Source organism: Centropristis striata, chromosome 3 (assembly GCF_030273125.1).
Source record: "Centropristis striata isolate RG_2023a ecotype Rhode Island chromosome 3, C.striata_1.0, whole genome shotgun sequence".
Taxonomy (NCBI): Eukaryota; Metazoa; Chordata; class Actinopteri; order Perciformes; family Serranidae; genus Centropristis; species Centropristis striata.
The window spans coordinates 18,800,175-18,824,043 of record NC_081519.1 but is presented as its reverse complement, the minus strand read 5'-3'; the positions used below and the strand labels follow the sequence as shown (position 1 = coordinate 18,824,043).

At 41.2% G+C, this 23,869-nt stretch overlaps 1 protein-coding gene across 1 annotated transcript; it reads left to right on the top strand.

Moving 5' to 3' along the window:
- Positions 1-7,139: 7,139 nt before the first annotated feature.
- On the top strand, positions 7,140-23,804 carry myh7ba (myosin, heavy chain 7B, cardiac muscle, beta a). Its single transcript, XM_059330014.1, has 43 exons — positions 7,140-7,236; positions 7,740-7,843; positions 8,164-8,307; positions 8,448-8,604; positions 9,433-9,460; positions 9,742-9,838; positions 10,387-10,410; positions 10,955-11,047; positions 11,153-11,216; positions 11,302-11,400; positions 11,476-11,579; positions 11,702-11,840; positions 11,928-12,046; positions 13,185-13,334; positions 13,565-13,735; positions 13,825-14,004; positions 14,079-14,211; positions 14,302-14,378; positions 14,717-14,804; positions 14,887-15,004; positions 15,087-15,210; positions 15,663-15,799; positions 17,806-18,061; positions 18,158-18,400; positions 18,577-18,753; positions 18,844-18,989; positions 19,073-19,163; positions 19,244-19,633; positions 19,746-19,872; positions 19,962-20,080; positions 20,196-20,392; positions 20,483-20,666; positions 20,761-20,926; positions 21,027-21,151; positions 21,260-21,375; positions 21,478-21,670; positions 21,784-21,987; positions 22,262-22,387; positions 22,601-22,771; positions 22,881-22,985; positions 23,072-23,167; positions 23,322-23,456; positions 23,696-23,804. Exons 1-43 carry the CDS (start codon positions 7,140-7,142, stop codon positions 23,705-23,707), a joined length of 5,826 nt encoding a protein of 1,941 aa, XP_059185997.1. The 3' UTR covers positions 23,708-23,804.
- Positions 23,805-23,869: the final 65 nt, after the last annotated feature.

Below are 23,869 nucleotides of genomic sequence, written 5' to 3'. Positions count from 1 at the left end.
TTTAGGTTTTATAAAGTTTGACTTATAAGAAAGTTATTGCCAACCTTATTGAATGAATTGTTATTAAGGACAGCCTGAGAGCTAACCTCTGAACTCCTCAGGTCTGTGTTTCTGTGTGTTTGCTGACAGAACCTGTCTCTGCTTCAGCTGATACTTCTCCTGAGTAATCTGTGCCACTTTGCCTTCCTGGCAACATGTGGATTGATTGAACTCACAGTTTGGTTGTGTAGGCTACACGTGCTGCCAGTCGACCACTTCTCTCTGTGTGTTTGAGCAGTTGCCACGAGTGACAGGTGAGGTCCTGTGGCGAGGTGGTGATTGTGTTTGTGTGTATGCATGTGCGTGTGTGTATAAAGGAAATATAGGAGGGCTCGGAGCCTGTGTAAACTGTGAAAGAGCCGCCACGCGGCTCGCTGAAATGCCTCTCATTGTGACAGCAGCTCTGTCTAAACAGCAATTATCGTCAGAGGGCGAGCACTGCCACCTGCATCCCTGCTCGTCTCTAACAGAGCCCCAACGGGACTGACAGTAAATTAGGTGAAGCTATGTCCACCCTGACAGTGAGATGCTGTAGGTCACTAACTGAAGGTCTTTCCAAGCAGCTAGACAGGTTTCCCTTCCAAGTCTATTTAAAGTCGAGCAGAGCAACTGAAGTCATGAGCCGCTGTTTAGAAACAGTGATTTCATTGGAACATAAATACAAGAGATTAAAAACATGTGAACTGAAGTGTTCTGTACAGCAGTGACGGTAAGCGCTGATTGGACCAAGTCATTGTTTTGCAAGTCACAAGTAAATCTCAAGTCTTTGCACAAAAGTCAAGAGTCCTGGTGAAATCCTAAAATTTGAATTTGAGTCCTAAATAAGTTAGAATTTGCTCTTCGCCAAAATAATGCCAAACGTAATAATACATTACATTTACAACACAAATGCTCTTTAAAATGTGGACTTATGTATTAAAACAACTTTGTTAAAATAGTGCAGCTGAGCTTTATTATAAAACTAGAAAAGTGTACTCCCATTCGTTGAGACTCTGCTCTGATCGATCCAAACTCCAGTCAGAAAACAAACATTTTAAAAGTTGTCTGTTTGTCTTCTTGCAGACGACCTGGCGAAGCCTGAATTCATACTTTTTAAATATCAGCATCATGTGGTAGTTATATCAGCATATTTTTGATTTGTTTAGTGCAATAAGATCACAGCTAATTTTGTTCAGCTAATCTTTCCTGGAGAAGATGATGACCTATACTAAGCTGTGTTCACCTCTGGATGATATTATTAATCCAGACAAATCCACAATGAAAACACTGATCAGTAACATGATGATAGATGGATAAACTCACCACAATCATCTTTTTTTTCTCCAGATAATTGTACAGCCAACATTCAGCAATATAAACTGAAATTTAGTTTTCAAAAATACCTTATGATTATAGCATTTAGGGATTTTCTTTTTTATTAATTCTGATTTTCAAATAGAAAAAAACAACAACTCAGTAACATATACAAAGATTTTGCATTAATAGTTCTAGAAACCACAAACAGCATTCGACTAGTCAGCAAAGAACTCACCATTAAATTTAGAGCTTCTGTCACTAATACTGTATCTCAACTTCACTCAAGTGGAAACATCATGATATCAGAGATATCAACAGTAGGAAATTCATCCCCAACTCACTTTGTCATTGTAGCCTTTCTAGACACATGAGGAGAAACTTAACTGTTTCTTTGTGAATATTAAAACATAATAATAATAATAATAATAATAATAATAATAATAATTTTAAAAAGGGTATACTTCACAGGGGGAATACAAGTGGACTTGGAAGTAGTTGTATATTTTTTGGGCAGTCCCAAAGTTTGAGTGAACTACATGGTCGCCCATAAAGTTTTGTTTTCAGACTCAATCCTCTGTTAATTGTGGTTTCATTTTCATTGTGATATGTTTGGAAGAGACTGAATAATAAAGTTAAGTTAGCCACTTTATCTGTCAATAATAAATTACATTGTCACAAAAATGTCATGGAAAGAGGTAAAAAATATTTAATTCCAACTTTATGAGCGACCTTGTATATTAGCAAACATGTTCAGCAAACAACTCACATAAGAAAGATTTGTGTCAACCTAAAAATAATCTACAATTTGACAAATAAAATAAAAAGGAGGATAACCTGTGCTGTTATCACACCTCACTCAACACGTGTATCCTCCTTGCAAAGGATTGCTCATCACGGTGTGTAAAAGAAGCCTTGGAGCTCCTGAGTGATGAGTCCTAGTGTCTGTGCAGCCTTGTTAACCCTTTCCGTGTGCTTTATTGGACAGGAGGGGCTGCAGCGGGGCTCTCACTGGGATCCTGGAGTGCGTCAGATTGTCTGCGAGCCTGTGTTTGGATAAGGCAGCATGCCCATTGTCTCTGATGCCCCAGCTGGGCTGTGGTATGCCTCCATGCTCCTGAAATAGAAAGACAGCTGAGGGCTGCCATGCATACTGAGGGCAGGGCTGGTCAGGCAGGCCGGGCCCACTGACCCAGACCACAACTGAGTACAATGAGACACGGGTTATTGTCTGGAGCCAGAGGCTAATAGCTGAGGTATCAAACCCCCAAACGGCCCCGCTAAAAGACTGATTAACTCTGCTGTGTGTTATTACTGCGTGTGTATGGGTGCATGTCAGGGGGGTGGAGTGGGTGTGGAAGAGTAATTGGGGCTTTAGAGTGTGTTTGTGCCACGCGTCAGCCCGTCTCCACTCTGATGAACCGATGGCTAAGACCTGAGCCCGCACAGTTGCTGCAAGGTATTGTGGGCAGGCACGAGGCGATTACAGAAATATCCACCCTCGATGAATGCTTTGATCCAAAATGAAACACTGCTCCACCGCCCATTTTTAGGTTACTGCTAAAGAGCAAAATATGGATCTTAATATTTGAGCTCTGAGGCCAGCAGGCAAGCAAATGTATATTGTACTTTTGACAGAATGGGAGAAAAGAAAAAGAGTTCATAAAAGACAAAATATAATTTTATTATTATGTTGATCTGTTGTTTAAAATCTGAAATTTATTGCACATCTGTCTGTCCTGGGAGGGCGACCCCTCCTTTCTTCTATTTTCTTTTATCCTAATACGATGTGTAAGGGTCAAAGGACAGAGGGAGTTGTGCTTACTGGACTATAAAGCCCTATGTCATTTGTGATTTTGGGCTATGAAAATAAAATGTAATAGAATTTAGTACATAAAGTACACTGTATACAGGTATAGCAACATGTCTTCAGGGGTGCAACAAGTACTTTAATCTAGCAATACAACAGTGTAAATAGTTACAGTAACCATTCAAATATATAAATACATGGGTATTGATTTTAAAATGTAAAATGTAAACTTTATTCTATCATTATTATCACTCAGTGGGTTTTATATTCCATCTTATTTTCCATTAAATATGGCAGAGCTGTTTTTATGTTTATTCTAATTCTATTTTCATGTGAAACACTCGGTGCATTTCATTTTTTCATTGTAAAGCAATTTGTGCTGCATTTCTTGCATGAAAGGTACGATACAAATAAATGTTTATTATTATTATCATTATTTTTACACCAATAATAATGATAGGTCAAAGGAAATTTTTGACAAAACATTAAGTATTACATTACCTTTTTACCTTGATTATTTTGACATAACAATAGAATTTGAACTTTAAAAGCCATATGTTTTTTTTATTTTTATTTTACCAGTAATAGAGATTCAGAAATTCCCATTTTGTATTGCTTGTGATGAACAGTCGCACCTGTGCAGAAGCCAAACATGGAGAGAGGTGACTGTGTCGTGTGTGATTAAACACTGCTGAGAATGACTGCAGTCATAATTCCCAATCTCTCTCCATCCCGCTGCCTAAGCCTGCTGGCATTCAGTGCATGATGATCTAAAACAACTGTCACAGACCCCCAGATCAAGTCTTGATGCCCAAAATGTCGGCTCCTCACTTGCACATCTCCAAACTGTCGGGCGGCCAGTCCACCAGAGTGAAGGGAGAATTTGCCCCAGTATTTTTGGGGGCCGAGGCCTACAGCTGGAAGGCAGTGTGGTCATTTTATACAGGGAGGTAATTCAAAGCTGCACATATGTCTTATAATCAAAACATGAGCATTAATGGGCCTGGCCACATTAGGGTCTAAATGATTTTGAAGAACACTGGGGATGTAAGGAGAGCTGTAGCTCTGAGAAGTCAGCTGTTGCAGTGGGCTGCAGTATAGCGGTGCAGAGAGATGTGCTGGGGGACTACGCTAACGCTGCATGCACTTCACCATGTGTCCGTCTGTGAGTGTGTGTGTGTGTGTGTGTGTTTACGCGCCGGAGTATGTGGACTTATTTAAAGCCAGCAGCTCTGGGGACTTTGGGATTCATCTCCTCCTCATGTGTTATCAGCATGCCAGCTTTTCAAATGGTGCAGCAAGTGACATAGTACATAAACCAGCCTCTGGCTCTCTGAAGTGCCCCTTGTCCCAGAATAGCTCCGGCCCGCTCTATCTCACTGATGCCCAAGAAAGTCAGAGCCATCACGGAAACACCTCTCAGTCTGCCACGGCAACAGATAACGGCATCAACAAAGATGGCCGTTCCTCAAGTCTACACATCCGTTTAAAAGGAGTTTACTTCTTGTTTCTGTGTGTGTGTGTGTGTGTGTGTGTGTGTGTGTGTGTGTGTGTGTGTGTGTGTGTGCGTGTGCGTGCGTGCGTGTGTGTGTGTGAGAGAGAGAGGTGGAATGTAACTACATATTGTACAATTTTGAATTACTTGTACTTTACTTAAATATATCTATTATATAATAATTTCTACTTTTACTGCACTAAATGTATTTAGCAGCTTTACTTACTGGTTACTTTGCAGGTTATTAACACAAAATAGAAATATAATTACAAATCTAAAAAATGTATCATTAATTTTATTGGTTAGGCTATCCAGTAGTTTATCAAGTAATAAACTATATAATTAAAGTTATGAACACATGAATGGATCACTAGTTATAGTGCAGTAATACATACTTTTGGTACTTTATGTACAGTACTTGAGGTTCTTGTACTTAATTTGAATATTTCCATTATATAATACATTTACATTTCTACATTGATTTGACAGCTTTAGTTACTGATTACTTTGTAGGTTTAGATAATTAATACAACATACAAATTAACTAATAAGTGATTATGCAATATTGTAGGTTAAGCAACCCAGCAGTATAAGTAATTAAACCTGCAACATTAGAGTGATGAACACATCAATAAATCACTAATTATAATACATGAATACAATATATATTAATGTGAAATGGGCCATTTTGCAAAATTAGTACTTTAATATTTTGTCTTTAGGTAAGTTTTGATTTTTTTGCACTTTTACAAAAATAGTTTGAAAGTAGGACTTTTACTAGTTACAGTATTTTACACTGCAGTATTGCTACTTTTACCGAAGTATGAGATCTGAAAATTTCCACCACTGCTTCCCGTCGTATTAAAAGTCTGCCTCTCATGGTGTGTAACAGTCACAGTGTCTCAGTTGGCAGCAGATGACCGTCTTCGGCTTATCAATGTGGCTTTTGCAGAATTCGACGCAGCCAACAGTTAACAGTCAATCTCCCTATCAGGAATGCTGGACTCTGGCTTTGTCTATTCTAAGAAACTGTGGTCCCCTTTCCCTCCCCCCGTGCTGCACTGTCACCCTGCTCTCATACCAGGCACCAACCTCTCCCCTTGCTCTGAAGGTCAGATCTGGTGGAACCAGAGTGTGAGAGGCGTAGTGCTAATGCCACAATTACTGGATACACAAAATTACAGCAGCTACGTGTGACAACATAACACACTGTGCTACCAGTGGATATCTACCAACATACTTCCCATTTCCCTTGAGGCCCGAGCTGCTTAAGCTCAACACAGTGCCAGCTACAAGCTTCATAGAAACAATCTGACAATTTAAATGTTAAATCTTTCATCACACATCTTGAATGAATCGTCACTCATGTTTATTGCTTTTAAATTCATGTGAGGCACTTTATTGTGTGGTAGGAGCCACGCGCCATGTTTCTCTCTCTATTAATATAAGGTTGTGTATTTATAGTAGCATGTTTAATGCCACACAGCTCCTGAAATAATCTCTTCTAAGGTTGCATCCTCTGTGGCCACACACAATAGCAAACATCCCTGTTGGCACGTTACAGCACAAAAGCTGCAGGGCTATTACTTAGAGAGGCCAGCATGAGTTCATAAGCATCCGTCACCTGAAGTGGTAAGAGTTCATTTGTGTTTATCATGAGGTTAAGGGCGATTAAAAACAATAACTTCCATTTTCTTTTAATATTCTATGCATGAAATGTAGTTTTTCCTGATAATATTCTGCTTAATTTCTATTTTTTGCTTTAGGATGTGGACACAAATCACTGTCCTGTTAAGGGCAATGATGCACTGCCCTTGAAAATCTATGGAGTGAAAAAATTCCCCCCAACAGGGATGCTCCAAATGCAACTCTCTCCCACTCCCTCGCAGTGTGTACAGTGCATAAAATAACTGGGATACAAAAATAGCCGGCTTGGGTTTAGCGCAATGACAAAAACGTAGCTTTCCTTTTGTGTCAATTGAGACAGGCGCTCAGCACCAATAGGCGTCGGAGGAGGTGGCATATGCTAATGAGGGACAAATGTGCACTGACCATGACCTTGAGGGACACAGTATAAAGGAGGGCACATCTCACCAAGCTGTTATTTCGTTGTGGTCGTCCTGAGGTCAGTGAGGAACTTTTTGTCTTTGTTTGGTAGGTTGATCACTGCGCATTTTACGCGCGGGTTGGCTGCAGTTTAAAGCGTCCTGTAGAGTAATAATTTCACTTCTAGCAGTAGAGTGATACTGTTTACTTTTGCTGGCACGTGTCAGTTAACGCGCATTAGGTTTCTGTATTTTTGTCTCACTTGGTGATAGCGGATTTGCGCTCTTTACGCACAAGCGCACAGGTTTTCGTTTTCATCAATAATGGAAGACTTAAGTTTATTCTATAAAGAACTACTGACCTTAACACAAAGCTTTGTTTTCTTACCAAAAGGACTTCCTCACCTCGTCTGTCTCACTGCTGCGTCCGGTTTCGGGCCGGTGAGGAGCTGCCACCATGCCGCGCTTTGACACGAAGGAGTTCGGGGAGGCTGCACAGTTTTTACGCAAATCTGACCTGGAGCTGATGGAATCGCACACGGTCGCATTTGACGGTAGGCCTAATAAGGAGAGATCAAAGAAACGGAACCTTATAGGGCAAATCAGAATACAAATATTCATATTAGAAATTAATTCAGTTTTTGATGCTTTGCTTTAAGGCGAAAAGTCAGCAGCTTGTGTGAGATTCCTCTTTGTCATTGCAGCTGCATTTGGTAAAGCGTTATTAAAGACAGAAGTCTGAAAACATGGCAAAATATATATAAATTATATGACTATGTTAAACAAATGTTTGTTTGTGTTTTAAATAGATATTTTTATTGTACAGTTGTTTTTTCATATGATCCATATATATAAGTTGTTATTTTACATTCTACAAGTGTCCACTTTATGCTACATGTACTAAGTTGTGTGATACTATTATTTTGTGATGATTTGGTGTATTACTTTGATATTATTATTATTATTATTATTATTATTATTGTTATTGTCTTTGCCACCATTTGTATTATGTAAAGTTTTCCTGCTTCCCAACATCCTCCCTCTGCTGTGCTGTTAGGTAAGAAGCGAGCCTGGGTCCCTGATGAAAAAGAAGCGTACATTGAGATTGAGATCAAGGAGCGCAGCGGTGACAATGTCATTGTTGACACCAAAGATGGGAGGGTGAGTGAGTGATCCCCCTCTATGTGCAGCAATGAATGAAACACTATAAACTATTGTTGTCACGATACTGAAATACACTCAATACAATACTCTGAAAATATTGATATTCGAAACCATTTTTGATACTACAGGAAAAAAAGACATACAGTTTGAAAATGAAAGTTTTGGACTATTAGCAGTGTGTGTGGACTCACTGTCAGAGATAAGACAGAGCGACAAAGCAAACCTGGTACCAGGGATCGATATTGCTGATAATGCTTATTGAAGCTGTACCAAATATTCAGAATCAACGTGTATCAATAACTCTCATGTCCATTCAGACCCTGACAGTGAAGGAGGGTGACCTCCAGCAGATGAACCCTCCAAAGTATGACATGATTGAAGACATGGCCATGCTGACACACCTCAACGAGGCGTCTGTGCTGTTCAACCTGCGCAGACGCTACTCATCCTGGATGATCTATGTGAGTGTCCTGTACTTCCCTTCTCTGTGTTTCCACGTTCCCTAAAGCGGCATCATCATCCAGATTTAATTACAAGCTGGACCAGCCTGTCAGGAGCTGTAGGTGATGTGTCAACATGTTGTCCTGTCGTGTTTCCTCAGACCTACTCCGGGCTCTTCTGTGTGACGGTGAATCCATACAAATGGCTGCCCGTTTACACACCCCCTGTGGTCGCCGCCTACAAAGGCAAACGCCGCTCTGAGGCGCCACCGCACATCTACTCCATCGCAGACAATGCATATAATGACATGCTGCGCAGTGAGTGCACACTAAGATACAATGACAACACACAGTAAACACCTCTCGATTTACCAATATCTGAATTTCTTATTCCCTACACCACTGACTCCAGAAAAGCTTGAAAGCTTTGTAAACTGTATATATAAACAGAATGCATCAACACAATATGTAACACACACCTTTTCATGTCTTTGTACTGTATTTAACTCAATGTGGGTTGCAAAGGATTTGCAAATCATTGTGTTCTTTTTTTGCTATGTTTTTCAATGTCCCAACTTTTTGGGAATCAAGGGTTGTAATATCAGTATCAGCATCTGCACTTAAAAAATCCAGTATCAGTTGGCCTCTAAATGTAACTATTTTAGTTACTTCAAAAATAAAAATTCCAGGCAGTTATTACAGTTTATTACTTTTTGATTATTTTATTATTATTACTTTTTGATTATTTAACAGGGCAATACCAATGAAAAGTCCTAAAAAACAGAAATTTAATCCAGGCAATGTAACTCTCACACACTAATCGACAGTACAATTAATTACAAATATTTAAAAAAAAAAAATTAAACTTTGACCAGTAGTAAACTAGTAAACTTAACACTCAACACTGTCTGGAAATCTGCCAAGAGAGGGCACTTCTGCACCGCAAAAAGATGCAACAGAGTATATATATAAATACATTTTTAAATAAATATATTCTTAGAAAATAATATATTAGGATGTAACATTTTGATTAGTGACTGTAATTAAATTACATATTTTAATGTTTTTTTTTAAGGAGCAGATTAAAATTTCATTTAAATTACATTACAGTTTGTTACAGGCCCTGTGTTATTTTCTCTTCTTCAGATCGGGAGAACCAGTCCATGCTCATCACGTGAGTGCCAACTTCTCTAGATAAATATATTTGTATCTATTAGAAGAGAAACAGACAGCTTGTAACTGTATAATCAGCCATAAAACATGTAGAGCGTACACACACTGCCGCTTTAAACATTTGATATTTTTTTCCTCTAAAGTTCTCTTTTTCCTTTTTCTTTCGTAACATGCAGTGTAATTATTTACATTTAAACTACTTCTAATACAAGTTTTGTGACCAGTTTTTTTCTACCTGTTGTATCTACCTGTACACTTTGTTATTTTTTCACACTCCTATAGCGGAGAATCCGGTGCTGGCAAAACTGTCAACACGAAACGTGTCATTCAGTATTTTGCCATTGTGGCAGCACTTGGGGAAACAAGTGCCAAAAAAGCAGTAAGGCTGATGTGGCAACATTTTTTGCTTCCCAGCTTTTTTTTTTTTTTTTGCTGTATTTTCTTTTTGTTTTCTCCATTTTTGTATTGGTCCCAGGAATCCTTCAGTGTTTCCCCTTTAAACCGTGTCCATCCTTTTTCCTCACTGTCACAGTGGTGAATGTGAGAAGCTTACATTCATGTCTGAGTCTTTACCCTGGTGTGTTGTGTTGCCCTTTCCAGCCACTTTACTCTCTTATTGATTTTTTAACTTTTTTCTTGTTTCCCCTTCCATGTCATCTCTTCTTTTTTGGCTCAATATTTCCATTTTGTTTTCCCTTTGCTTTGAGTTTTGACTTTTCTGTGTTGATTTTTCCTACCTTTTTCTCCCCTGCGTTCACCACACTTCATCATATAAAACAAGGTGGCCATTGGTTTTTACCACAGCTTTAACAACCACTATCTAATTTTCCAGTTGGTTCTGATGTTTCCCTTTGTTTGTGAAAGCATTATTCAGTCGTGCTTTATATGATCTGACACTCACTGGCTTCTCCCCTTATTCTTTTGCAGCAGGGTCCTGCCACTAAAACAGGGGTGAGTTAAAAATAACACAGCTACACTATGTTTAATTTAACGTTTGGTAAATGTAAATGCTACTGAAGTGGAGATTTCTGGCTCAGAGTTTGAGAAAAAAACTCATTTTGAAGATATGCATTGTAAAATTCAATACATTTTAAAAGTCACTACAGTTGAATGTGTTGCAACATTTAAATAAAATTGAAATGTTTTTTAAAAAAAAATAAAAATATCATGAAATGTCCCGAGTTGATTACTTAAATTAAGACATTTTTAATGTCATTTTATGACATGAAAATTAGGCATTAATGCCAAACTCCTGAAGGATTAAGGATAATTCTATGCAGAAAGACAAATCATAGTAGTAGAATAAACACCTAGCTTATGTGTATTCTTCTAGTCTCAAAGAAGACAAGTTCAGGAAAGCAAAATCATTCAAGATCTCTAAAGTGACCAGTGCACAATGTTTTTGCCTGTAGTGTCTGACCTAAAAAAAAACCCTATAAATTAGAAAACATAATATGATTTAAATTAAAATTTTACTCCTAATTCTCTCTCCCAGGGGACCCTCGAGGATCAGATCATCGAGGCGAACCCTGCCATGGAGGCGTTTGGTAATGCCAAAACGCTAAGAAACGACAACTCATCTCGTTTTGTAAGTACTTGGAAAATCCCCTGTATATAATGTCCTGTACTCAATTGAGAATCCTGCTATTTGTTGGTTGATTTCTGGGATATTTAAAATATATTTTTCTCACAGGGCAAGTTCATTAGGATCCACTTTGGACCTTCTGGCAAACTCGCCTCAGCTGATATTGATATATGTGAGTTTACAGTTCAACATTCGTCATTATGTCTTTCTCTTCTTGTTTCAAGTCTAATATGACTACACTCCTTTCTGTCCTTCAGATCTTCTGGAAAAATCCAGAGTGATATTTCAGCAGCCTGGTGAGAGGAGCTACCACATCTACTACCAAATCATGTCGCAGAAGAAACCAGAACTGTTAGGTAAGTCATTCTGGCTGCTCCAATTGTTTTATTACCACGGGACGGAGACGTGATCCTCTCAACTCTTTGTTGCAGACATGCTGCTGGTGTCCTCCAACCCGTACGACTACCACTTCTGCTCCCAGGGCGTGACCACGGTGGAGAATATGGATGACGGACAGGAGCTGATGGGCACTGATGTAAGAGCTTTTATTTAAATACATTTTTTTAATTTTTTTAGAGAGAAATCCAGCTCTATTTTAACAGAGCGTATCAAGTAGATTTAGAGTTGTGGGGTGACTTTTTTTTGGCTTCCTCACAGCATGCCATGGACATCCTCGGCTTCTCGTCCGACGAGAAGTATGGCTGCTATAAAATAGTTGGAGCCATCATGCACTTTGGCAACATGAAATTCAAGCAAAAGCAGCGTGAGGAGCAGGCGGAGGCTGACGGCACTGAAAGTGAGAGCCACTACCAACACGTCTGGCACAAAAACATCAGTTTCATTTAAGAGCAAGTTTGTGATTTTTGTCCTGTTTGGTCACCAGGTGCAGACAAAGCCTCATACCTGATGGGAGTCAGTTCAGCTGACCTCATCAAGGGCCTCCTGCACCCGAGGGTGAAGGTGGGCAATGAGTACGTGGTGAAGGGCCAGAACGTTGAACAGGTGAGGAGGAGCAATGTTTGCTTGTCTATGTTTCATTATTTTAACCTTTGTGCCTCACTTCGTGCTCTGATGTCCTTAGAGGACTAACATGTCAACAAACTGCCATAAAATATATTAATATTAACATAAAAATATTTTTGAGAATTTTAACCCTTTAAATGTTACTGTTGTTAATTTAAACAAATTTATTATTTTATATTTTAATCTTCTAGGGTGATTTTTTTTCCCATGTCAATGATGAGCAAAGACATTTTGGTTTTGATGCATTTTTATTATTTGTGCCATGTCAGATTAAAAAAACTCCCAATGGTTATCTCAGGGGATAAAAGTTCCCCTTTCTAAAACTACTTTAAAAAATACAATGTATTAAACTTATTTTCCACAATCATTCCACAGTATATTCCATGTATATTAATTTTTAACATTTTGACCCTTTAAATACCAGGTTCTCTTTTTAGTAAAAATACACAAAATCTGAATAATTTTTATTAAATGCTCAGGTGGCTTTATCGTATCATCAAAAGCTGCAGTGCTCCTTTATACAGCAGTTATAACCTTAGTGGAAACCAGGAACATAGCATGTATTTGCCCCTTAGGGCAAACATGAGAAAATCAATCCGGTGGAAAATAGTAATAACAACAATTTTGAAGCCAGAGCTGTAATGACGGGGGGTCTACATTTTTGTCCTCAAAGGTCTGAGTGTCTGTATTTGATTACACAGTTTATTATAGACTTATGTCTGTAACACATACATTAAGACAGCCAAATCGATTGGAAAATCATGTCCCTGTGCGGCACAAAGCTGCAGTCTGCCAGACAATGAATGAGATTATTTTTTCTGTCACATGAAGATGAAAATAAAGCACTATATATCAAAGAATTGCAGTATGAGATGTACTTTGCTGCACCACGAGTACGTTGATGAGGGATGGTTTCTTAATCCTCAGTTGATCAATACACTCACCACTCCTCACACACTAGAATCTGGTATCCAAGCAACAGAGGCTATTCATGTGAATGACAGCTGTATTCCTCCTGTGTGTGTGTGTGTGTGTGTGTGTGTGTGTGTGTGTGTGTGTGTGTGTGTGTGTGTGTGTGTGTGTGTGTGTGTGTGTGTGTGTGTGTGTGTTACTGTAGGTTAACTACGCCGTTGGTGCTCTGGCCAAAGCCACGTATGACCGCATGTTCAAATGGCTGGTGGGACGGATCAACCGCACCCTGTACACCTCCCTGCCTCGCCAGTACTTCATAGGGGTCCTGGACATTGCTGGGTTTGAGATATTTGAAGTAAGTTGATCTGTACTACGACTGTTTTTCACATACTAAAATTATATTTATTATTACCATCATTTCTGTCTCTGTGGCCATATTTTGGTGCCATATCGACAGGTGCTCTGGTTGAGCCTCATCCTTTCTGATTGTGCAGAATTACTGCAGTATGTCTCCAGAGTGTGTTTCTTTTCCACATTGTCCACTTCTAACGCTTTCTCTGAACACCTGTTCCTCTTTCATTGCAGCTCAACAGCTTCGAGCAGCTGTGCATCAACTTTACAAATGAGAAACTGCAACAGTTTTTCAACCACCACATGTTCATCCTGGAGCAGGAGGAGTACAAGAGGGAGGGCATCGAGTGGACTTTCATCGATTTCGGGCTGGACCTCCAAGCTTGCATCGATCTCATTGAAAAGGTAAACAAAGCGTTTTGTCCATCACAGATAAAGTTGGATCATAAATGAGTTTTTATAGAGACTTGTGTAACATTCTGCTCTTCCTCCAGCCACTGGGCATCATGTCCATCCTTGAAGAGGAGTGCATGTTCCCAAAGGCCACAGACAGCAGCTTTAAAGCCAAGATGTATGATAATCATATTGGCAAGTCGCCTAACTTCCAAAAGCCACGGCCGGACAAGAAGCGCAAGTACGAGGCCCATTTTGAGCTGGTGCACTATGCTGGAGTGGTAAGTTTGTCACTAAGAGTCAGTCTTAACACTCAATCTAACATACAGAATTCAATAATATGGTGCTTTTGCAGGTGCCATACAACATTATTGGCTGGCTGGACAAAAATAAAGACCCACTGAACGAGACGGTGGTGGGGTGTTTCCAAAAGTCAGCCAACAAGCTGCTGGCTTCTCTATATGAGAATTACATCGCCTCAGACTCCGGTACAGTACACAGGATTCTGACAGAAGACTTTAGCAGATAGAGGAAACTTTAAGGAGGTCAAATTAATCACTCTGTTAATTGCCTCGCAGCATCCGAACACAAGGCTGGCGGAAAGGAAAAAAGGAAGAAGGCTGCCTCTTTCCAGACTGTGTCTCAGCTCCACAAGGTGAGACTGACACCACAGTGTCAGATTATCCCTTATTGATGCAGGTGAATGCATACAGACGTTATTCCAAATAACTTTCAGTGTTTTGTGTGGTACAAGAAATTGTGGGCATCATTGGACAGCTGGGACGGAGGCAGTTAAGACTTGCAGTGATGTTTAGGGCAATGATCACATGAACATCACTTTAAGTCTGTGCTGGCTCCTCTCTCCTTTACATCAAGGATTTCACATGTGAGGAACAGAAAGTCCTGCAGAATAAAAAATTTTGCATTAAAAAACATTTTTTTTAGTAATCATTATATTTTGTACTCATTTAACGGTGTTCTCCTTTCCTAAAGGAAAACCTAAATAAGCTGATGACCAACCTGCGCAGCACCCAGCCTCACTTTGTTCGCTGCATCATCCCTAATGAGACAAAGACTTCAGGTAACATGCAGAACAATCATCACACATCATCAGAAGCTAAACAAATGGGACAAGGCTGATGTCTGAAATGTGTTCTGCGCAGGGATCATGGATGCATTTATGGTGCTGCACCAGCTGCGCTGTAACGGTGTGCTGGAAGGCATCAGGATCTGCAGAAAAGGTTTCCCCAACCGCATCCTCTATGCTGAATTCAAACAGCGGTACGGTAAAGTTGAGATTTTAGATATCATAGAATCCTGATATTGAGTCATAGAGATAATCCTATGTTATTCATCCCCTCAGCTACCGCATCCTGAGCCCCCATGCCATCCCAGACGACAAGTTTATGGACAGCAGAAAAGCTGCAGAAAAGCTGCTGTGCTCCCTGGATATCGACCACAACCAGTACAGATTTGGACACACAAAGGTATAGCTGCATGTGAATGGCAACATAATCAGCAAAAAAAAATAGATCAATTAAAATGTATGATGATGTCGGGGGCGTTCCCGGTGGCACACCTGGTAGAGCGCGTACGACAGAGGCCCAGTCCTCGTGAGCGGGCGGCCCGGGTTCGAATCCGGCTCGGAGCCCTTTCCCGCATGTCTTCCCCTCTGTCTCCCCCTTTCACTCTCAATATCTCTCTCTCAATAAAGCTACAAAATGCCCCAAAAAAATATCTTAAAAAAAAAAAAAAATGTATGATGATGTTAATCATGATGATAATGATTATGTAATAACACATCTGAAAACAATATTCTCTGAATGTTATAATTGATTATCAGTTTTCTTGGTTTTATTTCATTGTGTTTTAGTTCATTTAAAAATAGACAAACCTTTAATTGTTTGATTGTATCCCTTGGCGTCTTGGCTTCATGTAGGTGTTCTTCAAGGCCGGTCTGCTGGGTCACCTGGAAGAACTGAGGGATGAGCGTCTGGCCAAAGTCCTGACGTTGCTGCAGGCAGCCGCTCGTGGCAGACTCATGAGGAAGGAGCTGAATAAGTTCACAGAAATGAAGTAAGGAGACCAGACTTTAGTTGACAAAATTGCATTTTTATGAACCCTTAAAAATGCATTAATAAACACAACAAAACCTTTGAGCTTAGTATCACACAGGAAGGTGAAGACATGAGTACAGAAAAAAGATCTCCCAGTTTCAACAGTTGCTTTTCTGAACAGGTTCACAATCAGCCACGACACACTATACCTTAGTGTTCACTCCCTTGCTGTAGTATTTGTGGCATGCAAGGGCAATGTTAGCGGCGTGTGTGAGGCGTGTGCTTGACCATATATGGTTACCAGGCATCTGTGTGGCCCTACTGTTAATAAGGGCCCCTTCCCTCTCTTTCCCTCACACACACACAGCCCACTCGCAGGTCTCCAGCCATTCTCTCTATCCACTCTCTAAATTAAACAATGCTGACGGTGTCCTCAGAGCCAGGTGGCGACATGTGTCAAGTGGCAGCTGCTCGGGCCCTTCCTAAAAATATAACCCCCGGCCCCCTCCCTGGATGCCCGATGGCCCCTGGCCCCTTTTGTCCGCGGCGCCTGTACTTCTAAGTGAGTGCATTGATGGGATATGTGGCGGGTGACAGAGGATTAAAGCCGCCGTTGGACAGAGGGCTTTAGTTTCTAAATAAACACAGACGCTCACCTTTGAGAGGCACCCGCCATGGAGTCATCTAAAAAATGCAATCAGCTCCCCCCCACCCTGACTTCCCACTCCGGCGTGTGCACGTTCACTCAAACTCACCCTCTAAACACTGACAGGGAGTCCTTGACCAGTCTGCTCTGGGTCCATATTTAGGGCTGTGAGACGCCATTCTACTGAATCTACTAAATGAATCTGGTAACCCTGTTTGGTCACAGTCGTGAAACATCAAAAGCAGCATTAGGTATATGATTTCATTTCGCATCCCTCTGTGTATGATTAGATATGAGAGAGTGGATAGCAGCAGGATTAGTGCCAAAATAAGAAACTAAATAAATAAACGGGGAACTCCACGATAAATCTATTTGACCTTCCTTCTTAATGTGATGTGAACTTCACTTCTACTGGTTTTAACACTGGTGAACGCAAGTACCCCTTCACCCATACCACCACCAGGTGTGTTCCAAAAAAGGGCATTTGTATTTAGCTATTTTAACAATATTAAAAAAGTAGATATCGTTACAATATATTTTTCATACAAGTGAACTGTCAATGTTTAGTTTGGTTTAATCAAGTTTACATTTGAGCTGCAAAGTGCAGCTTTGTTAACCATTTATATAAATGTTTAACTAACAAATTAGCTAACAAGTTAGTCATTTATTTGCTAACTACTTAACAATTGTTTCATGCAGTAGGCATGTAGTCGAACAATTTAAGCTATCTGTTACAATTTTGACTGTTTATGTATTAAATTGAGCTATTTACAACCATTTATCTAAACTTTTGGATAAGTACCTAAACCAGTGTTTCATGCAGCACTTTGAGCTAACTAGTTTAGCTATTTTAATTGTTTCTTACTTTTTGCTATTTTCAACTATATATACAAACTTTAGCTAACTAGTTAAACCGTTTATCCATTAGCTTACTTTTTCAACCATTTATCAATTTGACTTCTGTAATGCATACTTTAAGCTAACTAGTTCAATTGCTTGTTACATCAATCTATTTTAGCTCTTTTTATTTATTATTAATTATTACTTAAAGCTATTTTGAACCATTTATCAAATAGGCTACTGTTCGTTTAGCATTTAGGACCTTTCTGCTTGCTTGTAAACTAGTTTTAATGCAGTTTTCTCAATACCAAACTTCAGTATTCAATATATACTTCAATCAAGTCCTAATTCTTTTTTTCTTTTTTCTTTTTTACTTTAGCTGCTCCACAATATTTTCATGTCCACCATAGCAATTGCAGTAGTATCCCCTTGTTTAGAAGTATACCTCAGTGGGAATCATTGGTCTGCGTGCCATTTTAGATTTGTTTATAACTTTACAAGAAAAAAATCCTAACTCTTTCAATCTCTTTTGTTGGTAGGGAGGCTCTTATGATTATCCAGTGGAACATCCGGGCCTTTAACGCTGTCAAGCACTGGCCCTGGATGAAGCTCTTCTTCAAAATCAAGCCTCTCCTGAAAAGTGCTGCCACTGAGAAAGAGCTGGCTGCTGTGAAGGAGGAGATGGCCAAGATCAAAGAGGCTCTGGAGAAATCTGAGGTCAAGCGCAAAGAGCTAGAGGAGAGGCAGGTCAGCCTGGTCCAAGAGAAGAATGATCTGTCTCTACAGCTGCAGGCAGTAAGTGGCATTCCTAATGTATTCACACATTCAGCTTTTGGAAAGACAGATAGTAGTGTGGGAATGCACAAAACGCATACTCTTTGTCCCCTGCAGGAGCAAGACAATCTTGCAGATGCAGAAGACCGATGTGAGCTGCTCATCAAAACTAAGATCCAGCTGGAGGCCAAAGTGAAAGAAATCATGGAGAGACTGGAGGACGAGGAGGAGATGAGCGCTAATCTGCTCGCTAAGAAGCGCAAGCTGGAGGATGAGTGCGCTGAGCTGAAGAGAGACATCGACGATCTGGAAATCACTCTGGCCAAAGTGGAAAAGGAGAAACATGCCACTGAGAACAAGGTAAGGAAATTGAGGATTGAGTGAGTTGCCTCCAGAGGGTGCTAAGAGGCCACAGAACACACCACAGCACACTCAGTAGATTTAATATGTAAAGGGAAAACCAACATGTTCAACAATGCGTCTTGATTTCTTATTTCATGACTGTCAAAAATGTATCCACTTTCTCTGGCTGGCAGGTGAAGAACCTGATCGAGGAAATGGCAGTTTTAGATGAAACCATACTGAAGTTGACCAAAGAGAAGAAGGCTCTCCAGGAGGCTCACCAGCAGACCCTGGATGACCTGCAGGCAGAGGAAGACAAAGTCAACAGTCTGACCAAAGCCAAGGCAAAGCTTGAGCAACAAGTGGACGATGTGAGTGCATCTATCACCTAAAACAAAGCACAGGTGCTCATCATTGTAGACAGAATTTGTAACATTTTCAACCTTCATACTGTGTATCAGCTGGAGGGATCACTGGAGCAAGAGAAAAAGATACGTATGGACCTGGAACGGGTCAGACGTAAGCTTGAGGGAGATCTGAAACTCTCGCTGGAGTCAGTTATGGACTTGGAGAATGACAAGGTGCAACTTGAAGAGAAGCTGAAAAAGTGAGAGTTTTCATATATTCACAGAAATAGTTCATTTTGCTATAAAGAAGCAATAATTTTTAATGCCAAATATTTTCTACCAGGAAAGACTTTGAAATTAATGGGATGAGCGCAAGGATAGAAGATGAGCAAGCCTTGGTCAATCAGCTCCAGAAGAAGATAAAGGAGCTACAGGTGGAAACAATTCTCTTCACCTCTAACATAACAGTTTTTACATTATTTTGACAAATTAACTGACCATTGCTTTCCTTCAGGCTCGAACAGAGGAACTGGAGGAGGAGCTGGAGGCTGACCGGGCTTGCAGGGCCAAAGTGGAGAAACAGCGTGGCGATGTGGCTCGTGAGCTCGAAGATCTAAGCGAGCGCCTGGAGGAGGCAGGTGGGGCCACCTCAGCCCAGATCGAACTCAACAAGAAGAGAGAGGCCGATTTTCTGAAGGTGAGAAGAGACCTAGAGGAAGCCATGCTGCACCATGAGGCCACGACGGCGGCCTTGCGAAAGAAGCACGCTGACAGCGTTGCAGAGCTGAGCGAGCAGATCGACAGCCTGCAGCGAGTCAAGCAGAAGCTGGAGAAGGAAAGGAGCGAGGCCAAGATGGAGGTCGATGATCTGGCCTCCACTGTCGAGCAGCTTTCCAAGGGCAAGGTAGATTTTTTTTTTAAAGGATAAACATAAGGGTTAAACATAAAGGTTTAAAGTATCAGGGACAAAACCAGAGAAGCCCCTCAACCAACTAAAACTTGTGTTTTGTCTACAGGCCACTTCTGAGAAGATGTGTCGATTTTATGAAGACCAAATGAATGAAGCTAAAGCCAAGGTCGAAGAGCTCCAGAGGCAGCTCAACGACACCACGTCCCAAAGAGCCCGAGCTCAGGCTGAGAGTGGTAAGGAGCTTTTATTTTATCATAAATCTCACAAACAGATTTTGCAGAACTATTAGTAACATGGATACCTTTTTCTTCTCTCCATGAAGCCGAGGTGAGCAGAAAGCTTGAAGAACGGGAATCCATGGTCTCCCAGCTCCAGCGAGCCAAGAACTCCTTTGGCCAGACAGTCGAGGAGCTCAAGAAGCAGCTGGAGGAGGAGAATAAGGTCAGCTTCATTTCACTGCACCAGTCATTGGTGGTAATCTTAAAAACTGGTAGCTACCTCTACAGAATATGCAATTCGAGTAACTGCTCTCTACCATCATGATTGGTCTCTTAAGGCTAAGACGGCCCTGGCCCATGCGCTGCAGTCATCTCGACACGACTGCGATCTTCTTAGAGAGCAGTACGACGAGGAGCAGGAGGCCAAGTCTGAGATGCAGAGGGGTCTGTCCAAGGCCAATGCTGAGGTGGCTCAGTGGAGGACTAAGTATGAAACTGACGCCATCCAGAGGACTGAGGAGCTGGAGGAAGCCAAGTGAGTGAGATGTGTTTTGACTTAAAGATTCCGATGGTACACAATGATCGCTTGACTGCATGAGCGCCAAATGTGTTTGCCTCTCATTAGGAAGAAGCTAGTGACACGTCTTCAGGACGCTGAAGAGTCGGTGGAGGCTTCTAATGCCAAGTGCTCCTCACTGGAGAAAACTAAACATCGGCTCCAGACAGAGATTGAGGACCTGGTCATTGATCTGGAGCGTGCAAACGCTGCAGCTGCTGCCCTGGACAAGAAACAACGGAACTTTGACAAGGTATTAGCTCATGGGAACTATACTAATACTACTAAGTTTATTTAGTGCCATGTGCAACTCCTGACTTTTTTGCCAATGCAAAAATTTCATCCAGGTGTTGGCAGAGTGGAAACAGAAGTATGAAGAGTGCCAGACAGAGCTGGAGTCCTCTCAAAAAGAGGCTCGTGGCCTCAGCACTGAGCTCTTCAAACTGAAGAATAGCTACGAGGAGACCCTGGATCATCTGGAGGCCCTCAAGAGGGAGAACAAGAACCTCCAAGGTACCTGTCGTTGTAGCTCACATGCTGAAGGTTTAATTAAAATTGATCACATTTACCTTGACAAAATATATTTTTAAAAATTCTATCTCTACTCCCCCAGAGGAGATTGCTGACCTGACAGATCAAATCAGTCAGGGAGCAAAGACTATCCAGGAGCTGGAGAAAATAAAGAAGGGCCTGGACCTGGAGAAAAGCGAGATCCAAGCCGCCCTGGAGGAAGCTGAAGTAAGCAGTTTTCAGAGTTCTCTCGTTTCCTCTTTCTCGTAATCTGCACTTTTTTGACAGAGGTGACACACAGAATATTTTCAAGCATTAAGTGTCTGTTTGTCTCAGGGCACTCTGGAGCATGAAGAAAGCAAAACTCTCCGCATCCAGCTGGAGCTCAACCAGATCAAGTCTGATGTTGATAGGAAGCTGGCAGAGAAGGATGAGGAAATTGACAACCTTCGGTAAGATTTTTTATTACTCTTTTTGTCCTTTTTATAGTAGATTTGTGATTCTGTCCCATCAACCACCCCATACAAACAATCTTCTCTCCATGATGTCTTCAGCCGTAACCACCAGAGAACACTGGAGTCAATGCAGGCCACCTTGGATTCCGAGGCCAAGTCTCGCAACGAGGCAGTGCGCTTAAGGAAGAAGATGGAAGGTGACCTGAATGAGATGGAGGTGCAGCTGAACCATGCCATCAGGCAGGCAGCAGAGTCCCAGAAACTCCTGAGAAACCTGCAGCTTCAAATCAAGGTGAGTCTATCTATAGCAGCCGGTCAATGAACCTACCTAATGTGTTAGATTCATTAAACCAAACAAACTCCATAAATCCAGATCTTTAACCTGTACCTAAACTGTGACTCCAGGACATTCAGATGGAGCTGGATGAGACTCATCACCAGAACGAGGAGCTGAAGGAGCAGATGGCAGTGACAGAGCGCCGCAATAACCTGCTGTCTTCAGAGGTGGAGGAGCTCAGGGCTCTGCTGGAGCAGAATGACCGTTCACGCAAGCTAGCTGAGCATGAGCTGCTGGAGGCCACCGAGAGAGTAAACCTGTTGCACTCTCAGGTAAGAAAAAACATTTTAAAACTGCCCTGCAGTGCATTAAGAGAATGTTCTTTTTACAAGCTTGCAAGTCTGTTAGCTAGCGAGCTACATGGTTAGCTCAAAATATTTGGCAAAAGCAAGACCTTTTTTGCCTGTTTGGATCTCTCTGGTGCAGATGTTCTATTCTTGTGGTTTCCAGTTTTAGAAATGAAAGCAACCATAACCCAAAACAAGATAAATTGACATTTTAATCCTGAGATGAATTATGACTGACTTTCTGACTCTTGTGCTGCAGAACACCGGATTGATCAACCACAAGAAGAAGCTGGAGAATGATCTGTCCGTGCTGTCGAATGAGGTGGATGATGCTGTGCAGGAGTGCCGAAACGCAGAGGAGAAGGCCAAAAAGGCCATCACTGATGTAAGATCTGGATATAATAAATTCTATATTGCATGATATAAGTCATTACAATCAATATACGACAATACGGATGCATCCATTGGGGTTTGATAAAGTTTAAGCTGACTTTTCAGCCTTCACATTAGTTGTAATAATCTGTTATTTGATCTCAACTGTAAAATTACTTAATGCCCATTTAATATCTGTATCATCTGATCCCATGAATTCTTGTAGGCAGCCATGATGGCAGAGGAGCTGAAGAAGGAGCAGGACACTAGCGCCCATCTGGAGAGGATGAAGAAGAACATGGAGCAGACCATAAAGGATCTGCAGATGCGTCTGGACGAAGCTGAGCAGATCGCCCTCAAGGGCGGCAAGAAGCAGGTCCAGAAGCTGGAGGCCAGGGTGAGAGAAGAGATTAATAAAATACTTTTGTACAATGTAGTCGCTGACCAACCGTACAATGTAATGGGTGATGAGTTTTGTTTGTGGTTTTTCTTGGTCTTGCTGGTAGGTTAAAGAACTGGAGAATGAAATGGAAGTTGAGCAAAAGAAGAGCCAAGAGTATCAGAAGGGAGTGCGCAAGTATGAGAGGAGAATCAAAGAGCTCTCCTACCAGGTATACTACCAGTGTGTTTGCACATACGTGTTGGAGTGTAAATTATGAGTGCAAGCTTTAAAGAGCTCCCTGTGCCCTCTGTGCAGGGTGAGGAAGATAGGAAGAACCTGGTCCGCCTGCAGGACCTCATTGACAAGCTGCAGACCAAGGTGAAGAGTTACAAGAGACAGTCTGAAGAAGCGGTGAGTACACTCTCTGTACTTTAGTATAATTGTATTGTTCGTGGTGAAAGATTAGTTTAACCAAAGCTGGTTTATATAGTGGGAAAATAACTGAACAGCCCAAGCACCTCTTAAGATCTGTTCACTGAATGTTTTTGTTTCCTCCTCACTGCAGGAGGAACAGGCGAACACCAACCTCTCCAAGTACAGGAAGCTCCAGCATGAGCTTGATGATGCAGAGGAGAGGGCCGATACGGCCGAATCGCAGGTCAACAAACTCCGGGTCCGCACCCGGGACCAAGGGAGCAAGGTTAGTAAACGAAATACATTTCGTATTACAATATGCTGTCGAACTGTATGACCTTTTAGAAGTATTTATTAAAATTAGCCAGCAGGCTACATAACGAGAACTAATCTGAGAAGAGGCTGGATGTAATCCTCTGAAGATGACCTCACATAGCCCTCTCATGTGATCTCTAGTGTGGTCATGAGTAACTCTGTGACTGTGTATGTGGTTGCTAATAAACATCCCTGTCTTGTGTATTTCAGCATGCTGAGTGATGTGAGGCTGAATGCTGCAGCCAAACATATCACAGCCAGCCAGCTGCAACAGCTGTGCTCGACTGTGATGACACGTCCCAATAAAGACTAAAAATATTGACTTTAAACTGTCTGTGACTCTTTTTTTCTGTATAAATATGTGATAAAGATAGAAATCCCACA